The 24,250-nt window shown below is 46.3% G+C and overlaps 2 protein-coding genes across 5 annotated transcripts; one reads left to right on the top strand and one right to left on the bottom strand.

The window, feature by feature from the left end:
- Window positions 1-4,975: 4,975 nt before the first annotated feature.
- On the top strand, window positions 4,976-11,405 carry lfng (LFNG O-fucosylpeptide 3-beta-N-acetylglucosaminyltransferase). The gene is made up of 8 exons (XM_049745580.1): window positions 4,976-5,499; window positions 8,817-8,865; window positions 8,961-9,063; window positions 9,136-9,289; window positions 9,371-9,456; window positions 9,530-9,695; window positions 9,977-10,062; window positions 10,152-11,405. Exons 1-8 carry the CDS (start codon window positions 5,092-5,094, stop codon window positions 10,216-10,218), a joined length of 1,119 nt encoding a protein of 372 aa, XP_049601537.1. The 5' UTR covers window positions 4,976-5,091; the 3' UTR covers window positions 10,219-11,405.
- A 3,368-nt stretch (window positions 11,406-14,773) lies between these two features.
- ttyh3a (tweety family member 3a) lies at window positions 14,774-23,565 on the bottom strand. Of its 4 annotated transcripts, none has more exons than XM_049745513.2 (15): window positions 23,226-23,565; window positions 22,718-22,904; window positions 21,623-21,792; window positions 21,015-21,126; window positions 20,717-20,928; window positions 20,516-20,611; window positions 20,271-20,419; window positions 19,762-19,817; window positions 19,208-19,291; window positions 18,593-18,685; window positions 17,972-18,108; window positions 17,646-17,813; window positions 17,334-17,409; window positions 16,921-17,022; window positions 14,774-15,984 (listed from the first exon to the last, which is right to left on the bottom strand). In XM_049745513.2, exons 2-14 carry the CDS (start codon window positions 22,841-22,843, stop codon window positions 16,942-16,944), a joined length of 1,560 nt encoding a protein of 519 aa, XP_049601470.1. In that variant the 5' UTR covers window positions 22,844-22,904; window positions 23,226-23,565; the 3' UTR covers window positions 14,774-15,984; window positions 16,921-16,941. The 4 variants fall into 4 exon arrangements, with proteins under 4 accessions (XP_049601470.1, XP_049601469.1, XP_049601472.1 ...); XM_049745512.2 differs by having other exon boundaries at window positions 17,646-17,816; window positions 23,226-23,558; XM_049745515.2 differs by lacking the exon at window positions 16,921-17,022 and having other exon boundaries at window positions 23,226-23,556.
- Between the last annotated feature and the right edge of the window lie 685 nt (window positions 23,566-24,250).

The following is a 24,250-nucleotide window of genomic DNA, read 5'->3' as shown; positions in this document are numbered from 1 at the left end:
CATAAGTTAAAGCAGTTCCCAAGTGTCCTAATAATGTTTTAACATTTCCCTAGGATTAAGAACTACAGCATTTCCCACGTTTATTTGGAAGGAGGTGGAGTCGTTATGGTCTAATAAAACCAGAGGATCTGATCTTGCACACTCCAAACTCAAAAGTACCCCAGGGTACCCTGATGGGCCTCCAAAACGTTTTAGTTCTGAGGTCAAAATGCGCTATATTGAAAAAGTACCAATCATCAAAGCCAAGGGAGAGACTGAAGAATCTCTTATTAGGTGGCTTGGTGATGCTGCCTGTCGCCGTGACAACCAGCGCTATGTCATCAGGGACGTCCCCTTTTGCCCTGACCTCTTCCCACGGTGGCGGCACACTTTCCCCTCAGGGAGATTTTGCGCGCAACATCTGCCCTGTCTGACACCTCCTCCCCCATCTAAAAAGAAGAGCTCAGTGGACAGCACCACAAACACCTGCTGAGAGTCAGAGGTCAGGACGATTCATACAGGAATGTCGTGCGAGGTATTCTACCAGCTTGTCTCGTGGTCATGTGGGGACAGAACGGGAGGGAGTTCCCCTCCCCTGCCGTGTCGTCTCCGTTTTAAAGGAATCGGCCAAGCCTTCATCAATCCGCGCTGGCATTCCACAATAGCTGACCCCACAATGGGACTCTCTTTCTCCTTTCTATGGCAGATGGCTTTGCCTTGGGGCTATCCGCGCCGAGATCCAATTGTTTGGGCTCCAGGGATCAAGATGAGACCTTTGCTGCTCCGCCTTCAGTGGCCCGCTTGGGAGCAGAAGTTGCATTTCACCTCCATCCTTCATTGAGAGAGAAAGAAAAAATAGCAAAATATGTAGAAAATCCCGGGCTCCAATGTGTTTATTTAACTTTTGCTTATTAAGATGCCAACCAGGATAAATAGCAAGATAAATGAAGATTAAAGATGTTAAGAGATATTTATTATTTGCTAGCATTAGCATTAACAAAAAGTGGAAGCTAGATGAAGATTAAAGATGTTAAGAGATATTTATTATTTGCTAGCTGTGGTTAATCTCGGCTAGCATTAGCATTAACAAAAAGTGGAAATACTGCATTTCCATGCTAGTGTTTCTTTAGTTAGCGAGCCTAGCACAATGGGGAATGCGCATTGTGTCATCATTTTGCTGACGTCGACCTAATTTCTAAGTCCTTAACAGTTTAGTGTGATTTATTTGTTTCGCAAACACAGAAGAATTCGCCTCAGCGAGAATTAGCACCTGTTAGCACAGCATTTACATAAAGCTGTCTCTTCATTAAGCTTCCACTTTAGCTCTTTCTTATTCTCATCTCTTGGTGGTGGGGGAAGCGTTTAACACATCTGTTGTCTCTGTGTGAGGCAACGGGGATGCTTTCATTGAGTCCAGAAAGAGCACCAAGGGCCCCCCACTCCTTCCAAATTCCAATGGAAACGAGTGAGCGGGATAATGGGAAGAATGGAGGAAGGCATCAGTCCAGCACACCTCCTTCTTCATCGCTCTTGGAAAACTTAAAACAAGTTCAGTCACAGTCTAATCAGCTTCCGCACGTTTCCCGCCGCTAACGTTGCTGATTATTCTTCCCTTTGTATTACGTAAGGACAGACTTTTTCCAAAATGTTAATTATGGCAAAGAATAGCCTGAGGATGTAACGGGTGAGTTGAGACTTGAGAAAGCTCAGACACAGAAAGACAAAGCAACTGCCATACAGAGTCAGAAAGACAGTGGGAATGCGGCAAGTGTGGGATTCCATGCTATCTATACAGACCATAATGCTATTATGTGCATAAATCCAAAAATCCGTGGAATCAGCCATTTAAGCGCTTATTGTGACATCTGCGTTGGAGCAAACAGAACCTGTTACATCAATTAAAGCCGCTAGATCACTTAGCAGCTCGTGATGTATTTCCTCTCATTTCTTTACACCGGCGGTTGTCCTGTCCTGTCTCGTAAATGTCCCCGCCGCTGTCCCCTCGCTCACACACGCCCCACCCTGGTTATTGTCTCGGCGCCGCCGTTGAGATCCCTCCGTTTAAATCCAAACAGACACTTGCGGCGCTGCTCACAATGGCCGCCATTGTTCCTGCCTGAAAGGGGAGCATGTGCTTTTGCTAATGCCGCACTCTCCGGGACAACCTCGGACATTCTGCCTTTTAATCAAAGAGTGCCGTCACGCTTGGGCGACTTCCTCCGAGGTGCCTGGAGGTTGTGGGAAAAGGGCCCGAGCGTGAGTGCAGCCTCCATCTTGGGGGGGGGGGGGGGCACTCAATGCTCAGGAATTAACTATAAGGCTCTGCTTGGTCATGTGACATCACGTTGGCATTTGCTTCCAGAAACATGGACCGGTCTTAGAAGCTTCATGGCCGTCAGACAGCTCAAACATCTCAGCGTAAGGCCTAATACTAGCACCATTGCTAATGCTAGCTCATTGACCCAGAACTGTGGAAACTGGAGGCCTATTATTACAGTTTTGCCCATTTTCACTTCCTGAAGGTGTCCCATTACATTTGTCCGTGTAGCCTGGCTAAATCCTATCGTTGTCTTCTCCCACGGGAAATCAGAAAAGCTGGTTAGCGGTGTCACTGCTACGCTTTCCCACGGCTACTAACGTGAGCTCGGCTGATCTTCGCCGAGGTCAGTCAAGGAAACACGGGCACAATTAGAGGATTTATCCTCAGCTTTTGCTGTTACACTTAAAAAAAAAACGCATAACATTCTAAATCCATATTCTGTATGCCATTAGAACAATAGCTTTCGCTAATCCATTTAATATGAGAAGATCAACTCGGCTGGACCTACCACATGGGATAAACCGCTGCTCTGCTGGAGCTCCCGTTGGGAACTGATCCAAAGCCAGCGGCAGGAATTAATCCTGGTGACGAAAATGGAGGGGCGGGGGGATTCCCTGAACGGACCAGGTTGGATCGTCTGGGAAGGAGGAGAGAATGATGGTGGGAAAATATACAGTCCACTCCCAGGACATTTCATTAAGTACACCTGTACAATTGGATGAAGATAATAATGCTCAGCTAGCATGAACCTGAAGCTAAAAATCAAGGGGGGGGGGGGTGAAAGCCGACTGGAACATTCGACCCCGCGTGTCTAACAGATTAGCAGTGTGCCCTCGGCCATTAGGCAGCGTTTACAAGATGGCCCCTCACTGTTTTCGCATGCTAATAAAGTAATTGAAGTGTCCCTGTAGGCACATCTGCTTTTCATTGCCCCTGGCCGACTCCCTCGTTTTGTCTGGCCTCTCATCTTGCCGTATATCACCCTTGACCTTTACCACGCACGCGCTCGCTAAACAACGCGGACACTAAAAGTGAGATTCACTGGAGTCGTGGAAAAAAAAAAATAGAAATCTGTTAGGCTGTGAAATTGAAGCAGCGCGCAATTCATCTTAGTCGGTTGGCAACGGCGCTAAGTAGCAACAGATGTGGCCGATTGCAGATGGATGACCTTGAAACTGCGGCGCCATCTGTCATTGATCTCTGTGGGATATACAGTGGCATCAGAGGGGAATATCGCCACACGGACCTCAAGGGGTTTGAGAGGGGGGGCATCGGAGGGAAAATTCCCATCAAGTGGCTCCTGACTGGCGGCTAATCCAACACCCCAAGGGAGTCCAGTCCGCCTTAATACCTGTCTGTGTTCACCTGACCACAAGGAAAGCAAAATGGCTCGTTTCAAATAAATAGAACAGAAAATGAATGGAACACTTTTGGCTTTGCGTGTGTACCTAATTAGGAGTCTGATCAGTTTTCCGAAAGGCTGCTGGCAGCAATGTCGGGCCGATCACAGAGCAGACAAGCCGCACTGATTATTTGCCTTGTCAATGTGCATCGGATGCAATCAGCTTTGTGAAAGCAAGAACCCCAAATAGCAGGGTTTCAATTTAAACATCCGACCGATCCTTCCGAGATGCCCCTCGCCTCCGCCCCTCCCTGACTGTGGTGGGTTTTTTTTGCGGCTCACAAGCGGGAGGAAGTGAGCATGTGTTTGGACGTGGGAGACAAGTTGCGGGTTTGTTTTTCCACGACAGAGGAAGCGGTGGCTACTTTTCGCTTTAACAAGCCACCGGGTCCAAAAAAAAAATCTGAACAGACCGCGAGGTGGGACCAAGGGCCTGCGAGCGCTGCACAAAGAGGCCTTTGGAGGAGAGGAGAATGAAGGCCACACAGACGACCCCCTCCGCTCAGTTTCTTGCCGTCCCTTTTGGACGCCTTCGCGTGCACAAATGAGGACAAAAGAGCTTGTCAGGAGCACAAAGACCACTTCTAAGTTATGTCCCGCGTGTCCCGCCATTCAACACCTGCAAAGGGGATAAAAAAAAAAAAAAAATCACCTTCATCACGAAGTGTCGCTCTGCGTTGCCGAGGTTCCGAGCAGCTGCTTGTTGCTCCTTTGGTCAGCATCACTGGTGAAAGCCAACAAGTGCACAAGAACAACCAACTGCTCCTAGTTCCTTCTTTTGGTCAACGGAGAACAATGGAGGCTATTTCTCCAGGCCAGACACAGCTCACAGTCAAATGAGCCTAAATGGAAAATGCAAAAACAACATGGAGGATTTGAGATTAATGGTGGTGTAGTGGTTTGATCATCTGCCTCACGTTTCTGAGGTTTGGCATTCAAATCTTAGTTTTGGCTTTATCCTTTTTTTCCCTCAAAAACCAAATTTGATTTTAAAATTATTTTGCAATTTCCATACACAAGGTAGTTATGTTTAATTGGCGTCAAAATAATTTGTTACTGTACTTAAGTAGATTTTTCACGTATCTGTTCTTCAAACTCTTTACTCTGCCAAAAACAGATTTGGTATGTACTCGTCATCTTTGTCTCTCGACCAAAAACGTTTAAGAACACTAACTATGTATTTAAATCTCGCTGCTGTCAAGGACATCCCAGTGGGCGTGGCCACAGAGGCACCTTATAAATGTCCCCTCGTGACGTCGTCGCCAGTAGCGCGTTAGAAATGTGCGGTGACGGACCTCTTAGCACTCTTTTATTTTAATTTCTAAAAACGTCCCCATATGGACTTTGCGTTAGAGTTCGGCTGCTTTAGTTTTACGTTTTAATTTTTATCATGTTGAAGAACAACGGGAAGAAGACGGCCGTCTGCGTCAGCACCGCGGCGGTTCTCTGCCTGCTGATGCTGTTGGTTGCCGTGCGGCATCACGGAGCCCAAGTGGTCGCGGAGCGCACCGGCCAGGGGGACACTCTGTCGCTACCCGGGATTGAAGGAAGGGAGCCGTCGGCGGAAGGTGGCGGCCAGAAAGGATTCTCGGTATATTTCGGCAAGTTGAGCCGCGGTCGCAGGGAGGTGCAGAAGCCCGCTGCAGGCTCCTCAGCCTCCGCCGGCGACGCGACATCCCCGCCTGCTGAGGACATCAGACCCGATGACCTGTTCATCGCTGTGAAGACCACCAAAAAGTTCCACCAGTCCAGACTCAACCTGCTTCTGGACACTTGGATTTCTAGGAATATGCAACAGGTACATACGTGAACTTTAATGATGGCAATAATAATGAGTTAAGTGAATCATTTCCAGCAAATTTGGGGATGGCTGCACATGTTAGAGAACATGTAATTGTTTTGGGGGTTTTCTGCCTTGTTTGGTTTGTTGTTACCAAATGAAAGATAACTACTTTTATTTTTTATGGCTCTCACAAGTGACAATGAAGTAGGCTCCCCCCCCCCCCCCCCCCCCCCCCCCCCCCCCCCAATCCTGCATATGTCACTTTTTATCCTCTTCTAAGTGATGTGCCTGAGAACGAAGCGAGCACTTTCAAGCAAGCGGACTCCCCCTATGCCCCCCCCCTGCACTCTCTCTATTATGCCTCCTCTTTTTGAGGTGTCCCTTGTGAATGCCCCCAGCGATTGCAATGGATGCCTCCGCGGCAAGCGCCGACTCTCCAAGCGCCTTGTCCCCCCCTGTTTCGTAGGAACAAAGCCAGTCTTTTGGGGAGACGGAGGTGGGGGCTGAAGAAAAGCTTCCCAGTGCCTCATCTGCCCTCGCTCTTTCCATGGGAACGCCAGAGAGAGCCCGAGTCTGGGTCAAGCTTGAACGAAGGGACGGGGGGCTTCGTCTTCGAGGGGATGCTCGGGGGACAAAAGGGGTTTCCATCTAGGCAAGTGTGTGAAAATGCGGCTGCACAAAGATGCCCGGTCAAAGTGATTACATCCTGCAGACAGGAGTGTCACGTTGGTTCACAGACCCCCCCCCCCCCCCCCCCCCCCCCCCCTTTTTGAGTAACTACACAGATTTCCATTTGATTTTAGGTCTGGGCTCTAACTGGGCCATCTCTAAAGTCCTCCCAGTGTCCAAATTGTTGCTAATGATCTCAGCGACAAGAGTCAAAGCTGTCCTGGAAGGCAGCTGGCAAGTGTCGCAGCCACAATGCAAGAGGGAGTTTCCATTGTTAGGGGGGTGCACCAGGTGGTCAGAACAAAGGACGTCCCCCTAATGGCGGCCATATGATGCTCCCGGTTCCCACCGCTTGCATATGGCCGCCGCCGCTTGTTCTCACGCTCAGCTGGTGAACATCTGCGGCGTCGCTATGGCATCTGTGCCTCTTGAATGCTGCCGGGTGTTTATTTCTGTTCTTACCCCCAGAGTGGGATGTCTTGGGCCTTTACTTGCTTGTAGATTGTCTTCCGATACAATGGCGCCTGGTCTTGTCATCTGGCAGTCAGTCGGGGGCAAAGTGCAACTGGTTAGCATCACATGCAACAAGCCCTAATGAGCTTTTATCAGCCCAGAAGTGTTCGACAATATTTTACAATGCCTCGGAATTTGTGTCATCCTCCTTTTTTTTTCCATTTTGAATTTAAATTTTTTTTAAATTACACTATTATGTCTTGAAGAAATTTAAAAAAAAATACTATTTTTGAAGAGTATTGAAAAAATACTATACGGGGTATAAATGCATTTATATTTTAAAAGCTTAAATCCTTTTATGATTTTCAATAAAAAATATTTGTTTTTAATTTAAAACTGTCAGCTTTAATATACTCATTTATATAATTTTAAAATATTTAAAATATGAACCGTCTTACAAAAATATTTTGAAATCTTTAGCTACATTTTTATATATTTTCAAAATATTTTCAGCCTATATAGCACAATCATATTATTTAGTTTCATGTACCACCAAAAGTTTTATTTATTTTTTCATTATAACCCAATTGTGCTCACCAGATATGGTTCTCAGCCTGATAAAGAACAATATAACAATGTACAATGATAATAGTAAGGCAACAATGGGTACTTAAAGTGGAAATGGGTGGACCTCGATAAAAGGGAGAGTGTGACTTTTTTTTTTTTCAAGAACGCTTGCGTAAGTTTGTACAATCGAGTCAGGGGTACACGAGGGGCGGGTGGTGGTGAATAGAGGGAAGAGTGCCCGCTGGTGCATTTCCTTCCTGTGGAGCTGGAGGCAGCCATGCAGGCACCACGCGCGTTCAATTCAGACAAGGAGGGGGGGGGGGGGGGGGGGGGGGGGGTGGTGCACGCCGAGCCTTCCTGTGGTTTCAAGCACACCCCCTCTCACGAACCCTCCTCTCTTATCTCCGTTTCACACACACTTGATTTGCATGCAGTGAAAGTAACGGCGCGTCTCCTTGTCAGTTTCAAAACAAAGACAGTGGGGCGAAGGGGGGGCCGTGTGGAGTTAACTCCCGCAGCTGTATGCAAATTCAGGCAAACATGTTGAGGATTTACCCAGTGGAGACTTTTACCCGGCATGAAAACTCACTGCATTGTTCTCTTCTCAGCAGAAGGGGAGGGGCGGAGGGGGGGTGAATGGACGCATAGTTTTTGATTGACTAATCAACACTGGGATCCCAACCCCCCGCTTTCCGGCCTCGCCACCTGCCATGAGCTCGCCTATGGCGGCGCCGTCATCCGGCCGTCTGCTCTGTTTGACTGAACAAATAAAGTCTCATGGCGGTGCGGCTTAGCGAGTTTGCCGCACAAACAACGCCAGACGTCTCTCATTGTCCCGGGAGAAGGCCGCAGAAAGGGGTCAAGGCTCGGATGCAATAATACAATCCAAGCATTATTATCAACATACATATATTTTTAAAAACAGTCCTGATAGTAAAAGGCAGTGGTTTAAGTATCCGTGACAGGTATCGGCTGCCTTCGAGAACTCGATACATCCCACAAGTACTATTGAAAATGAATGAATAGATGGATCTGCATCAACACATTCCAGCAACAATGTGCGACTCACACACCTTGAAAAGGGCGTGCAGAGGCACGTGGCGCGAGAAAACGCCGGCGTGCCGCTCGGCAGGTGCCGGCTCACCTAAAAAGTAAACATCTCAACTGTTGGCCACCATCTGCCGCCACACAACAGTTTTTTTTTCACACCTGCGGTCATATATGAGCTAACACTTGGCTTGCGATGGGTGAACGCATGAATGAGGTAGCCAATAGGGATGGATGGCAGGGTGGTCGGATTGGTCCGCCTCCACCTTTCATGTTCCGTCATCCGGGATGCTCCGGGGGCGGCTGTGCGGTTACCATGGAGTGAGTGGAAAGCAGCACAAAAGGGCCTTTATGAGAACGGCTGGCTGTTTTAAAGTGTCGCTGAATGATGCTAATCACTGCACTTGTGATAAAGGAGAAGACGCAAAAAGCTATTATGGGGGGCACAACATTGGAGACACATGCACCACCACAGTTGTATGAAATGTTTACAAAGAGATTACAAAAATATGTATTAAATAGCACAGTATCCATTTTGTGGCCTTTGAATGCATACGATCGCTAATTCTAATGTGTATTTTCTTGTTTGTCTGCAGACATACATCTTCACAGATGGTGAGGACGAAGACCTCAAAAGGAAAATTGGTAAGACATTCCAACGGGGAATATTTTGCGTGTTGCACAAGGGGGGTGGGGGCGCTATTGGGCGCTATTAAACTGTTATTTATGTTTGGCCGCAGGGAGTCACGCCATCAACACCAACTGCTCGGCCGCTCACAGCCGACAGGCCTTGTCGTGTAAGATGGCCGTGGAATACGACAAGTTCATTGAGTCGGGGAAGAAGTGAGTGATTGACACACACATCACACACATGTGTTCAGCCACGGGGGGTCTCACCATGTATTCGACACTCAGGTGGTTCTGTCACGTGGACGACGACAACTACGTGAACGTTCGCGCTCTGCTCAAGCAGCTCGCTCAGTACCAGCACACACAGGACGTGTATATTGGAAAGCCCAGCCTGGACAGGCCTATCGAGGCCACGGAGAGACTGGGCGATAATAAGATGGTGGGTAGGCCACTACTTTTCTTTTTAAATTATAATTTTGTTTTTAAATCATGCCCATGATGTTTCTCTGTCTTGTTACAGAAACCGGTCAATTTTTGGTTCGCTACCGGGGGGGCCGGCTTCTGTGTGAGCCGCGGTCTGGCACTCAAGATGAGCCCGTGGGCCAGGTAAGACAAATTTACATTCACACCATAAAAGATATTCAAATTCATGTCTTACCCACGTTTGGCGTCTCTCCAGCGGCGGCCATTTTATGAACACGGCAGAGAAGATCCGCCTGCCCGACGACTGCACCGTGGGCTACATCATCGAGTCGGTGCTGGGTGTCCCCCTCATACGCAGCAACTTGTTCCACTCTCACCTGGAGAACCTGCAACAAGTGTCCAGATCAGAGCTCCATAAACAGGTAAGGACAAAAATGTCAACAAAAAAAAAGTATATTACATTTGGGGATAGCCACCGCTGCAAAAAATGTTGAGTACTGATAAAAATGCAACGATACAACACAACTTTGCTTCTGTCAGCGTTCTTCTTTGTCTCTTATTGAAGTGCTCCTTTTACATAGCTTCCCCTAGTGTTCAGACTGCGTTATTACACAACTAAAAATACCTTGAATTGTTAAAAAAAATGCTCAAAAGTCTTTGGACGATAGTTGAAACTATTTGTCTCCCTTCATCTCACCCTCAGATTACTCTCAGCTACGGGATGTTTGAAAACAAGAGCAATATCATCAATTTGAAAGGAGCTTTCTCTGTAGAGGAGGATCCATCCAGGTGAGAGGCAATTGTTTTTCTACTTTATACAACACATACGATTTAGGATTAGAAAAGATTCTGAAGGCGGATCTGCTTTCTCGTCGTAGGTTCAAATCGGTGCACTGCCTGGTGTACCCGGATACCCCGTGGTGTCCGCCCCAGGTTGCCTTCTAGGACGACCGCTCCTCCCTCATCCTCGTCCTGCGCCCCGCCTCGGTATCTGAAAGGCGGGCGAGGACCAGCGTTCTTTTGTCAGTGTCAAGACCGCGTCGCCGCTGGGTTCTTCCAGCGAGCGCTACGGCGGGTTTTGGCGTGTAAGTGGGCTGCTGTGCGGCCCGCCGCTTATGGGACTACCGCCATTTGGAGCGGGTTTCGATTTTTTTTTCCTTTTTAAGGTTTGCAGGCAATCAATTGCGCTTTTTGTGTGTTGCTTGTAAATGTATCTTGCAATTCTCATAGAATGTATTTCATATTGCCACGCCCTTTTTTTTGCAAGCTTTACGCCATATTTGATTACTTTTCTATTTTAATACGCGCTTTTTAAAAGTGGGAAAGCATTTTGACTCCGGACAAACGCTCTCATGTGAAGATTTTGTTGTGCTTTTACGTGAACAGTGTTGATTGGCCTTATCTGGACCTCACCAGGATGAAGCACTTTGACCTCTTTAAAAAAAAAAAAAAAAAAGACATCCTGGAATGAGTTCAGATTTGTGTACAAACTAACAAAATGCCTGCAAAATCTCTTCTCTTCATTTGTACGTAATTTATGAATACGCTCCTTGCATGCGTTACAATCGGGAGGTTGAAATAATGAACGGGAGAGTTTTTGTTCTGGCTTTTTTTTTTTTCTTTGAATAATTTAGAATTGTTTAAAAATTGCACAGCTGAATTTCAAATGAGCTGATGTTCGCTCTCGGAAAGATGCTCGCCTCATAAGACTCGAAGCAAAGAAAAAAATCATGTGTACTCTTGCACAAAAAACATGATTGTTGGTCACATCGGATTGCTTGCCGAGTTTTACGAGGCAACGACCTAACCTGAGCGACGTCAGCATCTCTGCATGGAGTCGACCCATATTGGGTTACGCTGTACATGACGACCGCAGTATTGTATACTGCGCCTTTGTTGGCGGCCATTTTGTACAGCAATGTTTTCGAATGTAACGCGGTTGTTTACGTCTGCTTTTTTTTTTTTTTTTTTTGTCATTCTACATTTTATTCTCCAGCATCTGGAGCGGTCGGAACAGTTCATTCCCAATAATGACGTCTCAGGGATTATGATCTGATCCTGATATTGAACTAACCCAGTATTGGGGGTCCGAAATGTCAAAAAAGAAATAAAAGTGCATAACCACTGAGAAACATCTGGACTTTGGTGTTTTTTTTTTTATTTCCCTCCAACACAATTCATGTGTTCACTCTTTTGCTGACTCGGACAATACGCCATGAAGAATTTTGTTGTGTTTTCCTGTTGCTGCCTTTTTTTTGGGTATTGTGGTTCTACCATATTTTCCACCACCGACTATATTTTGAAGATGAAACTTTTGAACTCAAGCGGGAATGTTAACTCTGATGTGGGAGGTCTGATCTTGCCCTGCGCCCTCAAAAAGAAACCATCTCTTGGTGTGGCGTGCACCCACCGACCCCCCCTCCCCACCACCACCACCACTTGTTCCACGGCGGCGAGTATGGGAACACGCATCGTTGCAAGAGCAAACTTTGGTCTACCGCCGAAGACTAGTAATTAGGTTTAATAACTGCTTGCTGCATTCATGTGACAGACGGCTGTGTGGGAAGGATGCCGGGGGATTATTATACAAATATCTTTCGGTTCATGAACTGGAGCTTGCAATCTTGGAGGAAATGCGGGAAAGAGGCCAAGTGGGGTTGGGGCGGGCTGTAACTCGTTGCACATTTAACACTTGCAAATCTAACAAGCCACAAGGTTAAAAGTGGCAAGCATGTGCCTGATGTTCCCACAATAGAAGAAGCATTTGCCTCTTTTGTGTCCTCCAAGTGACAAGCGGCGGCGTGAAACGCTCAACTCACCCCTTAAAGCAGCTTGGAGAATTCCGTGTCATCCCCGGGAGATTTACGGCAAACGTATCCGGGGATGATGGATGTTTGTTAGACAAGACCAAAAGACTCCCGCCTGTGTTATCCGAATTCCCTGCAAGGAAAAACTTGGATTATGATTTGTGGTGGGAATGTTTGCGTCGCTCTAATTGTCTCGCATGCATGAGTTGATTTTCTTATTGCTACAGGGAAAATTTGTTTTCCCACACAATCACATCATTTTTAGGACAAAGAGAGCTCACATCGACATAAATGTTTCACGAGGAACTCTTGGCCTTAAATACTGAACACGTACAATGTCTAAGATTGTCGGAGGGGACAAGAAAAGGTTCACTCAAGCTGCAAGACAGAAGGACATTGAACAAGGCGAGAAAATCGTCAGCACGGCAACACAACAGCATCCGTGTGCGTCCTAGCACCTTCCATTCAACAAGCACAAGGTACCCGTGAAGTGTGTCAGCTCTAAAATCGCTCTTACAACTGAATCAAAGTCAGCGGAGGCCTCAGCAGGTAAAATGGGCCAAATTAGAGGGGGGGGGGGTGAAGGATTATGCAAACAGCGACCGCTCCCTCACTCGTTGTCTTTGTGGCTTCCCTCCACGGCGTCCAACTAAGCGGCGGCATTGTCCGCCGGCTCAGACCCGGTGTCGGCCCTCGGCAGACATGGCACAGCAACTGGCAGAGGCCTTGATCCCTCTCCATGTGCAGCTCGGCACACTCACACAAGAGCCTAATCCCCCTATCACATGTCAGCCATGGAACTTAAACTTTGGAGAGGCCACGCTCCAGCAGCAAGCCTGAAGAGCACTTGGAGATTTCCCGAAAGATTGTTTCGATGCTATTCGTTAGCCAGTCTTTGGTGTTTTGCATTGTTTGTTAGCATAAAGCTAAACCGAATTTGCATATTTTGCCTTCTTTTTGTGTGCCAACTCTGCGGACACAGACAATGTGATTAAATTCTACAAAGGGACGCTTTTGAGAGCCAAGCAGCATCCCAGTGAGATTCCAGACGTTCCCGCTTTCTCTTTCTGGGCTAAGTGGACAGCGCCATAAATCTTTCATCGGATGCCTGCGCCTTGACTGGTGTGGTTGACGCGTATAAAGGAGGAGGCGAGCTGTGAATAACATGACATTCACTACCCACCCCCCAAACGCCTCTCCAAAATGTCATCCAGGACACAGCTGCCTCCTTGAGAACACACACTCACTCACACACTCGGGTATACACTGAAGCAACAAAGCAGCAGACGTTCAAGTGAGAGTCATTTGCATTTGCCTAATTGATTTGAGTCCGTCGATCACTTCCAAGAGTAAAACTAGTGACAATAGAACAACTTCCACGAAAATTTGCAGATGCGGTACAGATCTGGACAAACTTTTAGGAATTTGAAAAAGTGTTGTCTACTTACTTGTTAGCTTGGGGGACTTTTTAACTTTAAGATGGTGATGGGAAAAATGTTTTGCTTATGCGTTAGTTTTCTCAAGCTGGGCTCAAGTGGGACAATGACCTGCCAGGACCAGCAAAGGGCGCTGCAGTAGTTACAAATGAAATAAATTGGTACGATTATGCATAAAAAAACATAAGGTTGAAGATTTTTTTTAAAATTATTTTTGTGCAGTTTGCAAAACATTTGCGGATCAAGAACTAATTTAAACACTATTTGTCGTTACAGTCAGGTTCACTGCCACCTGTTGGACTGGAATGTTATGACTTACCCAATAAAACAAGTCTAGTATTGTCAGACTTGTTGTTTGAATGGTGACACGGCACTACGCAAAGGGGGTCATGACCAGACGGCTCAATTAGAATGGAAAAGAGGTGATTTGACGCTGCAGAGCCAAGACGACGGAGGCCATGTTGAATAGAAATAGATGCGGCCTTGTGTGGCTCTCAATGCTTTTCACGGTGCAGCTGTCCAGTGTGGCGTCAGAAGGAGCTCTGTGTTCCAAGCAGCTGGCAGAGCCTCAACAGATCCAGGAAGTGTCCATTGGGGTGGGACAGGGGACAAGTGGGGTGCTGGTGTCTGCAACGGCCCCCTTCAAGCCATTCAGCTCCTCGCCTCAAAGCTTTAGTGACGCATTCCTCCAGTCAAGCAACAAGCAAGGTAATTAAATTTCCTCGATGGCGAGACTGTGTGAGATTTCATTTGCATCCCGACTGTCTGATTATAACCTCCCTCCCGCCATTATACCCCCTGCCGGCCCCCGACCTCCTCCACCGCCCTGCTTTTTTTGTTAACAGCCTTGCTTGGCATAAACAGAACAACCAACAGCAGGGGAGATGATGTCATTGCTACTACATTTTTTTACTTTGTCTCCCCAAAACAGACATGCAAGGATAGAAATAGTCATAAAATGATTACTGTCATATACGATTGAGGCTTAATAAATTTCAAGTGGACATTTTTTTAAGTTACAGTGAAACACTAACAGTGGAGGAGATAGAAAAAGCTTTAGCTCAGTGACGTCACAAAATGCTGGCCATCAAAATCTTCCTTGACTTTTTCGGTCCTTGTAATGTGTCAGATTAATGTTGGATGTCATTTGAAAGCATGCGCCTTCCAAGAGAAGCAGGTCGATACAAAGCGGTGTTTTGCTGCCACCTAGTGTCGAATAATGGAATGAAAGCCTTTGAATACGCAAAGTTACACTAATTAAATTTGGTTTGATTTATTTATTTTTGAACACGGCAGTCAAGCTCAATATAAGCAGTTTTGTTCCTTTTCTTCCAGGTACACGTTTAAGACTTTGTATAAAACAATTTCAGAGAGCATTCCTGATTAAAAATGAAAATAGCTACCATAGCGACATGAATTCAGCAACACTAAGTGCTGGCCTCAGAATCTAAAAATCAAAAGTAGATCAAAACAAAATATGTAAAAGTCAGGTATCTGTACAAGTACGTTTTGTCTTTTACAATAAATGTTCATCATCCAGCAATGACACACCAAGAGATAACATGACGGCCAAACAAAAACAAAGCATAAAACATGACTGGGGGGGGGGGGGGGGGCAACAGAACAAAAAACAGCTCACTGAAGACATTTAAAACTTTCGATTGGCACTGCCTGTAAATTCTAATACAAACAAAATAAGACGCAAAATGGGCGTAAACTAGTCGCCTTCCTCTATTTGTTAGAAATGCTAAAACACATTTGTTTGTGAGATACTGCATTGCCAATGCATAAAAAGTTGGAAACTCTACAAAAAAAAAACCAACATTTCAAATCAACTGTTAACGGCTGTATCATGACAGCTGCCTTAGGTGTTGCCAGGCAGATCTGGACAAATCACAGTTGTGTTATGTGGTGATGCCTGAAAACCAAAATTCTGGAGTGAAACGGCGAGAAACGTTTTCCAGTAGTATGCCGACATCTCAAGTATTGACAGTTTGCTCCCCTTTTTCTCGTTGCCAGCTCATTGACTCGTCCAAATTCACAGCTTGGCAGCTACCGAGTGCTGTAGGACGACTTCCATCAACAACATCAAAAAGATGCTGTGTTGTAAAGCTCATAAGATCTGCACTCGTGGTCCCAAACACCGGAGTTAAGACAAAAGTAGCAAAGACACTAAAATGGAAAGGTCTTCACTTCAGGTAGCAAGAGAAGAAAAAAAAAAAAAGGAAAAAATCCTCCTTGTGTCTTGATCAGTTCCTGCTTATGTGATGGTAAGAATCTGGATCAAAAGGTGAGGAGTAAGTGATCCCAAAGATCTTTCCAAAAGTAAGATAATAAAAAAAAAAGGATGGGTGGGGTGCTTTAAAGACGAAGTGGCCATTTGGTTCAGCTTCCGGCTATATTGATGCGGGGATGTTGGGATCTGGCCGCCTGTTAGCGAGGTACTTTGCCCGCATGCTGGAGGTGTACTGTGAGTGGAAAAGCAGATGGGAAAATGTGACCGACAGAAAAAAAAAGGACAAAGAAATAAATTAACCATCAAACAACGAGGTTCTTCCCGCGTAGCACGGTTCTTTACAGTGAGCAGAAAAGGTAGGGAGGGGGAGATTGGGGTTGCACATGCAGCACCCGTCGTATGACTTTTGAAGCTAAACAGCAGGTAGGGCAGTGAGGCCAGTGATTCCCAACCAAGGTGAGGGATCAGCAGGATTCAATTTTTGGAGATGCCTGGCTCAATAAAGGTTGGGAAACACTGGCGGAGACTACTGATCCAAACACAGAAGCCAACAGCGTGACAGAAATTATTCTAAGATACCCGGGGAATGTTTTAAATACAGAAGAAACAAGGCTGGCCTATTTTCATGTAAGCCATTTTTCAACATTTAAAGATGCAAGCAAGCTTTTATTTCCTAATTTCAGAGGGGCACCAACAGTTTACATGACTTACCTCTCAATAAAGTAGAATATTGTGGTCTTCATTTTTTATAGTTACTCAGTTCAAAAGGGTAAATACATATGCATATAGATTGAAAGTAAGAGCCGCTTCACATTATAAACTACTGGAGTAAATACATTTCAGTGGAATCCTAAATTGGTAAGGAATAATAATTAAAAAAAAATAAACGTATGTTTTAAGTGTTCCGAAGAATTTATAGTAGTATCTCAGTATTTTTGTAATGTCGACCCCATTTTGCTAACGTCACAATTTGTCTCACATTGTTAAAAATCTACAGCGTGGATAAAAAAAAGACAATCCACAGGGACATTTCTCGCATTCGGGAGGGAAACATGCAGCCTATTTGGGGGGGGGGGGGTTAGGGGCCACAGGCAACAAACATCAGGGGGGCACTATGGAGTTGAGCCAGGTTTCAGGGTAGGGCGGGAATGAGGGGCATATCGTGTACCTGGTAGCATAGCAGACGAGGTTACCAAAACGATCTGGAGCTGTCCGAAGGCTTTAGTTGCCAGCTGTGGCCGCTGTTAGTGTGGGCGGGAGTCAAATACAACTGGACGGATTGGCGAGGGAGGGGGCGGGAGAGAAGATGACAAGAAGAGTGTAGAGAAGAAATGTGAAGCCGTGTTCAGGTCAGGCACGGAGGAGGGAGGGGCTTTTTGAGGTTTTAGACTGGAGGTGCTGTTAGGAGGGAGGCCTAGATATGTTGCGCTAAATAATTCATTATTGTTGCACTAAATGTGGCAAAATAAATAACCCATCTGGTTTGGCGCCACTTTTCTACTGTCAGGTTTTAACGCTTCAAGGCGAACCGCAGGGTTCGGTGGGAACGCAACTAAAGGCCGTTTGGCGGTCTGAACTCACCGAGGGTGGGGGAGACTCTTGTCCAATCAAGGGGGTGTTTTCAGCACGGGAGTTGGGAAAGTTGGCGTTCTGAGCCCTGTGGGAGGAAAAGCAGTGAGGTCAAAAATCAGGGGGGGGAAAAAAAAAAAAATCATTTGCAGTTTTTTTTTTTTTACACAGAGCGCTAAATCGACCCATTGCAGTTTTTGCATTCACAGCTGGAGAGCAACAGCTGCACGTACGCCACCTCTGCTCGATACTTTCCATTCATTCGCTTTTAACAAGGGGGGGAGGGGGGGGGGGTCACATTTTAGACCCCAAAGCATTACGTACATGTACTCTGTCAAAGGCGCATTGCTAACGGTGTGCGCGGTGGCGGGGATGGACGTCTCACTGCCGTAGCTGCTGCCGCAGCTGTAAAGGCTGGGCATATGAACGCGGTACAGGTTGTCCTGGTTCTGCCTGCCACCCCGGCCCAATGACTCGCCATCTTCATCCGCCCTGCTAGAAATGGAAGACACCATGAGATGCCACTAGAGGGAGCCGCTGCCCCACTCGAAAGAGAAGAAACTCATTGACTTGATCAATGCCTTCCTGTGGACATGTGTAAAAATATCCGTTCAAAATAGTTCCGAAATTTTGTCTGGAGGAAGCGTTACCGCATCTTGGACCAGGCGTGAGGCAGGCTGCAAAGGATGGCGGTGAACATAAGGGCCGTCACAAAGGAGAAGAGCATCAGGTAGATGAAGCCCTCCAGTCCGTCGTAGCACACGCCCGTCGCGGCCTGCACGTAGTCCTGCCGGGACCAAGCCGCGACAATTTCAACAACAGACTGAAACGATCACCTTGTGGTGAAGCAGCAGTTCCTTGTTTGCATTCAAACTAGGTCAAAGCGCAGAGTGAGCTCACAGCTGGCGCGCCTGCATACACAGGAAGCAGCACGTTTTCTCACAGACATCCAAAAAAACACAACCACCCCCCACCCACCCACAAATTACACAAGGATCGCCATCAAGTATGCGTGGCTCGGTAATGCGACGGGCGGAATATTTGGCTGCATGTGTGCACTCGGAATGTGGACGCAACAGAGCGATTCCTCATCGTCGGGCCGCTTTCGGTTAGACAGGAAGTCCAGCTTTAGGACAAGCAGAGTCAGCTGCGCAAGCGGGGAAGAAAGGCGGCTTTATATGACTTGAGCTGCGCGGAACTGATGTCACAACACATCAGTGACAACCGCACCAACCCGTCTCCAAGTCTCTTTGCTATCGCAGCTCACTCACCAAGTGCAGGCTGCGGCAGTCCACCAAGGCGGTGAGCTGATGAAGGTGAATCTCTCCATTCTTCAGTACCTCCCGCATCTGCTTTAAAATTGCCTGGAAATAATAATAATAGAAGGGGATGAAGGATAAATACATCACATTGGCTGTCAGCACCTCAATGCTAATGGCTGCCTTTCCCATTATGTGTTAGCATCAGCATTAAGCTAGCAGGCAAAAAAAGGCTGAGAGAAGAAAAAGACTGGTGCAAATCTGTTTAATATTACACTGCCACTTAATTTAATTGAGCCTCTGGTGACATTAAGCTCGCAACTCTTCTTCCAGTATCAAATTCTTTTTTTCTCTCTCTCTCAAACGCTTCAGCCAGCTCAGCAAATTTCTATGCAGTCTGAAACGAGCCCCACTTTGTGCCTGTCTGGACAATAACGTGGGGCTGTATTGAGCAAATGGCTAATGTAGCTAAATGGACATAATGAGACCCCCCCCCCCCCCCCGACCTGCACAGGTGGGGAGTCAGCGCACGCACTGCACTTCACCACCCGTCATCTAAAATGACAACAACAAGCCGCAACATGGCCGCTGCTGTCCACCCGAACCGGCAGTATGACAGACACGTACCAGAGATTCTGCGGAGGCCGATTTCAGAAGGCGCTGCATGTTGTTTTGGATTTCAACAAGCGCTTTGTGGCTGGCGGACAGTTTCTGAAAAAGAACATTGAATCATACATTATATATATATATATATATTTTTTTTTTTTTGTGCTGTCCCCCATTGATAGTGAGTCATATGGCAGGTTCTACATGCACGAGGTATTTATTTATTTTTTTATATATCCCTCAAGCATTGTTGCCTATTAGCACTCAAAAGGCTTTTATTTATTCATGCGGTCAAAGTATAGATTTGTTGCAGATGGGACGGCCCATTTTCCATCTTTGCCTTCCAACTCAAACCCAGTACAGAAGCAAGACAAGGCAAATGCTGCAAAATGGGATTATTGCACTTGTGTATTGGGGTGACTCGTGCCCAACAAATTCCCACATGGAAGAGAAAAATGCTTTTTTGTTTTTTTTAATGCTGGGTCTGCGGGAATTTCAGTGACGTCAGTAAAACATGGGAATGGAGCATGACAGTCTTGCAAGTAAGGCGTATTTGTTTGTTGGAAGCAACAAACCTGCTGGAAGGGGTTGCGTAGCTCCAAACTGCAACTAAGGTAGTAGTTGAGGATTTCTGTGGATCAAACAAAACAGATGAAACCAATTCAGTAATATTTTAACACTAGCTGTGTAATGCAGCCCAAAAGAAAAAAAGGTCACTTTTCAGCAGTTTTTGGCCTTTGAGGCTTTTTTTAATACGCACACAACTTGCCTCACCCACTCTGCACGGAGCTCTCAAGAAAACGCGGCTTTTCACAAGAATCATTTAGGCAATTGCGAAAACGGGCAGCGGTGTAGTAGTGTCGATTTGGCGTCAAAAGGCACTGCTGGCACTTTCATCAGGAGTGTCGGACAAGGCCTGTTCTTTAGAACAATGCCGTCTCACTGCTGCACAATAATCACGCTATTGAGAGCGGCAAGGGGAGGGGTGGAGACTTGGCTTTTCACTCACGTGAGTTACAAACCGGTAGGAGGGAACGTTTAGTGATCACAGTGAGAAAAAGAAAGAGAGAACACAACTTAATACCTTTATTGGTGAGTCCATGCTCACTGGCCACTTGGGTGATGAATGCGTCTGGAGCCACGCACAAGTCGCTGGAGGACACAGAGACAGCCAAGTCCAGCGCCAGTGAGGACCAGCTGACCACCAGAGCCACAACCGCCAACAAGCACACCCTAAAAGCATAACGTCAAACTATTAGATTGAGTGAAAAACGACCATGTCGCCAGCCTAAACGCATCACGATTTACAAATAATGCGGCGCCTCTCACCCAAAGAGCGTTTCCTTGGAGTTGCGAATGAGGCCCAACAGCACCAGAAGACAAATGAGGACATCCAACAGCAGCAGACAGAGATAGCCCAGCCACCTGTGAGGACAAAACAAACTACGGGATCACAAATAATGTTCAAACAAGTGCTCGAAAGACATAAATCAATCCACGGAAGGTCCTGTTGATTCTGAAGCCGCTCACCTGTACCAGTCAAAGAGCTCAATCTTAACAGCCAGCGCCTCCAGAGAGAAACTGCCGAAGGGGATGGTCGCCATCTGTCTGACCAGCTCGTCCATCTGGCCTTGCATCATATGGATGGTGGACAAGTCGTTCTTGTCCTCAAAGTCCTGGCCATCGAACATCTTCTGGTTTTCACTTACTAGCCTGTTCAGTGAGGACGTGCTGTCTAACACCTGCATCCGACCAGGAAGGGGATGAGGGGAACGCACAGAAAGTCTTGTGGCCATGTTTCATCAATGATTTCAAACTCAGGTCTCACCAGCGTGTGCATTCCAGCGATTGTGTGATTTGCATGGCGCAGGGAATAAGTCAGACGATTCACTCCGTCGCAAGTCTCGCCGTTGCCGTAGAAACCTACAGCAATGCCCGCGCTGACAAAGCCAAGAAGGAAGAGGGAGGAGAAACAGCGTGGTGAGAAGGGCTCGGCGTGGGGGATTTGCTTAAAAAGACAAATGGAGGGGACGAGAGCGAGCCAGTGGGGGGGCGTGTGAACCCCACATTAACCCAGTCAGTTCTGACGTCTACAGAACCCACATGGAACCATGACAACACGGCAGAACAGACCCTTATGCATGTACGCCCCGAAGCCCTCCTTCCTGACAAACTCTGGCTGGGTTAGCAGATCCGAGAGAACGCTTATGATGCAGTCAATGTTCTAACCAAGCTCCTAAAACCATTTTTGTGTTGTACTGAATTGACTGCGATGGCTCTCGAGAGGCACATCAACATACGGAGGGAAAACAGGAAACAAATGCTCGACAACACAAGTCCAGATGGTCAGGCCGGTGTTTGGGCCAAAAGGAAATGCAATGACAAAATATTGACATCATCGTGGGTGTTGTGTTTTGTTCCGGTGTTTGGGCTCACCTGCACACAAGTGTGGCGATGATGACACACCAGGTGGTGCAGCAGCAGTCGGCCGGGGGTTGGTCTCGGTGTTTGGTACGCCGGCAGCACAGCCAAATGGAGTAGAAGAGCAGGAACAGCAAGTCCAAAGTCAGACAGGCCAGCACTACACCTCCCAGTAACAGGATAGACTGTCGGGAGGAGAGTAATGGAAGCCATTAAAAATCGTCAATGTCAGGATAATGGACAAGCCGAATGAGACGCTGCTTTAGATTTCATCCATGTTTTGTATGGTTAGCAATTTGCTAGCAACATTCGTTAATGCTAATTTGAAAGAACCCTCGGACAGCAAAGCCAAAAGGTGCCAACTCAGGAAACGATGACTTCAAATACCACTTCCATTGGAAACTGGCAGATGTGCAAAAGCTAAACAAAAGCTCTCGAGTGTGCCGTTGAGATTACTCACTCTATGATTGTCAGTACAAAGACAATAAGATTATGACGCATGTCTGGGTAGCGTCTTCCTGTGTTAAAGGAATTGGGAATCGAGATCTGAATCACACTTTAAAAAAAAAAAAAAAAGGGGAAGTATGTGCAACTGAAGACTAAATGTCTCATTCTGAAACAACAGATTTGGGGGGGGATATAGAAAACCTGGTTAAAAAATACTTTCAGAGATTTTTCTCAGCATATCTCTGACCATTTGGTTTCCTCTGAAAGCAAATGTTACATTATTGTTGAGAAAGAAGATTATTGTTGTGTACTTTAATTATTATTTGTAACAGAGGATTGTCAAGGTGTTTGAAGTAGCTATGATCATTGCCTTTTGATATCAAAGTCTGTGTGATGTGTCAAACTGCTTTTGAGCCGCTGAAAATGGACGACCTTTCTAATTCTGGATCTTAAAAGACCAACACCCAAGTCAAAGGTGGCTTTGGCCTGGATTACATCATTACCAGCTGGTCTTCTACGGTTATAGTAGGTCAACAGATGGTGACTAGATTCAAAGGTGAAACAGAAGAACAGGTGCCAATTTGTCACAAAGGATTCCTTTAAATCCTCAATTAGAACTACAAGTCCATCCATAGTCAACCAAACCATGATAATCGTCTTTACCTCTTGATACTTCGGATTCCACGGCTGGAAGTCGCTGCTCGTTTGCTCAAAATTAAAGTTGAAATGTGGCAGTCGGTGCAGCAGGTTGACCCACCACGGTGGTGTGTAACCGACCACAGTTGCCATGGCCAATCGAAAAGTCAAGCCAGGTCAGATTTAGGTAGACTTGAATGCAAATCCTTAAAAGCTGTTGGAGAAAAAAAAAACGGTTAATAAAATCAAAGCGAGCTGACGTTTAAAAAAAATTCAAGGGTTCCAGCTCATTCAAAATGGCATCCTCCACAAAGCATCGATGCATAATTTAGCAGCTGGTGTTATTGTTCTTTCACTGTTGAGTAGTAGACCACTAGTTTAGAGATAGAGCTTGTTAGCATCACCAAGTTAAGCTAGCCACCACTAGCGACTAGTTAATCACTTTTCTTCAGCTTCTTACTGACGTCAACCACAGAATGTTTGTTGGTCGTCACACACAAACACAAGAAAAAAAAAATGATGAAAGTGCTCCTACCACGTTCTCGATGTGGTCCCAGTTACTTCGGCTAATGATAGCCGGTTTAGCTGCTGGTTAGATGAAGAAAACAAGTCTCTTTTGTTCCTCTCGTCATTGTGTGCCGTTTTTGTTTACATCCTGCGTCGTAGAGTCGACAAGAACTGCCTGCGAAGATGGTCGCGGGCACTTTTAATTCCGGTTTGCCTCGACATGCGGGCGAGCAGCTTCCATAGACTCGGAGCGTAGTCTTGCACAAACCCGGCGGCTGATTACCACACAGCCAGCTGAGCTGACAAATCTTCTCGAGCTCGCTCGGCTGGCCCACATCCGCCCCCTCCCTTTTCGTCAATCGGGCTGCGGAGCGCAATTCGAGCCGTGACTTAACGTAGGGTGGACTAAACGATTTTTTCTTTGTTTAAACTATTTCCTTGGTGGCTAAATGATACTATTTATTTCAAAACCAGCAAAAATAATTAACGATGGACTGACCGAAATCTGAATACGCTATTATACTCAACGTGCAGTGCGCCGTCTGCGGGGGACATGTGGTATTGCACCCATCTGACCACAACCTTTGACCCCAATATCCCAGACACCAAACCAACGTCGTTTCCCCATTTATCAGGACCCTAAACCCACATTAGTTTCCGCGGCTCTCAGTTCACTTAACTCCACCCTGACTGACCAGTGTAAAATTTGATTACATTTTAAAAGTATTGAAAAAGGGTGTTCTAAAACAGTACTTTCAGTTGTGCGTCCCAAAGTTTCAGTTGAGCTCATCTGTAGAAGTTAGTTTATTTTACAAAAGCTTAGTTTGCTTAAATTTTGTGTAGACATTTAAAATTTTCAAGTATGCTTATCTTCATCACTGCAAAGAATACAACAGTGTATGAAATAAACGAACATTTGGCACAGCACGATTCTTTCATGAGATAGTGCCACTATACCAAAGTGTTTCCACTAATCAGCTTACTTAGAAAGCGTGCTAGCTTGTAAAGTGATATGAAGCAGAACAATTCAAAGAATAAGAACACAAGACGAAG

Source organism: Syngnathus scovelli, chromosome 16, assembly GCF_024217435.2.
Source record: "Syngnathus scovelli strain Florida chromosome 16, RoL_Ssco_1.2, whole genome shotgun sequence".
Lineage (NCBI taxonomy): Eukaryota > Metazoa > Chordata > Actinopteri > Syngnathiformes > Syngnathidae > Syngnathus > Syngnathus scovelli.
The sequence above is the reverse complement of the archived record's forward strand: the minus strand, read 5'-3'. Positions and strand labels throughout refer to the sequence as shown.

What these genes read in the sequence shown, in the direction of transcription:
- lfng (XM_049745580.1), top strand. Translation starts at nt 5,092, where the DNA reads ATGTTGAAGAACAACGGGAAGAAGACGGCCGTCTGCGTCAGCACCGCG. An exon ending in TTCATTGAGTCGGGGAAGAA is followed by an intron (nt 9,064 to 9,135) that starts GTGAGTGATTGA and finishes TTCGACACTCAG; the next exon opens with GTGGTTCTGTCACGTGGACG. An exon ending in GTAGAGGAGGATCCATCCAG is followed by an intron (nt 10,063 to 10,151) that starts GTGAGAGGCAAT and finishes TTCTCGTCGTAG; the next exon opens with GTTCAAATCGGTGCACTGCC.
- ttyh3a (XM_049745512.2), bottom strand. Translation starts at nt 22,843, where the DNA reads ATGGCAACTGTGGTCGGTTACACACCACCGTGGTGGGTCAACCTGCTG. An exon ending in ATCGCCACACTTGTGTGCAG is followed by an intron (nt 21,127 to 21,622) that starts GTGAGCCCAAAC and finishes TGGCTTTGTCAG; the next exon opens with CGCGGGCATTGCTGTAGGTT. An exon ending in GAGCTCTTTGACTGGTACAG is followed by an intron (nt 20,612 to 20,716) that starts GTGAGCGGCTTC and finishes TTGTCCTCACAG; the next exon opens with GTGGCTGGGCTATCTCTGTC.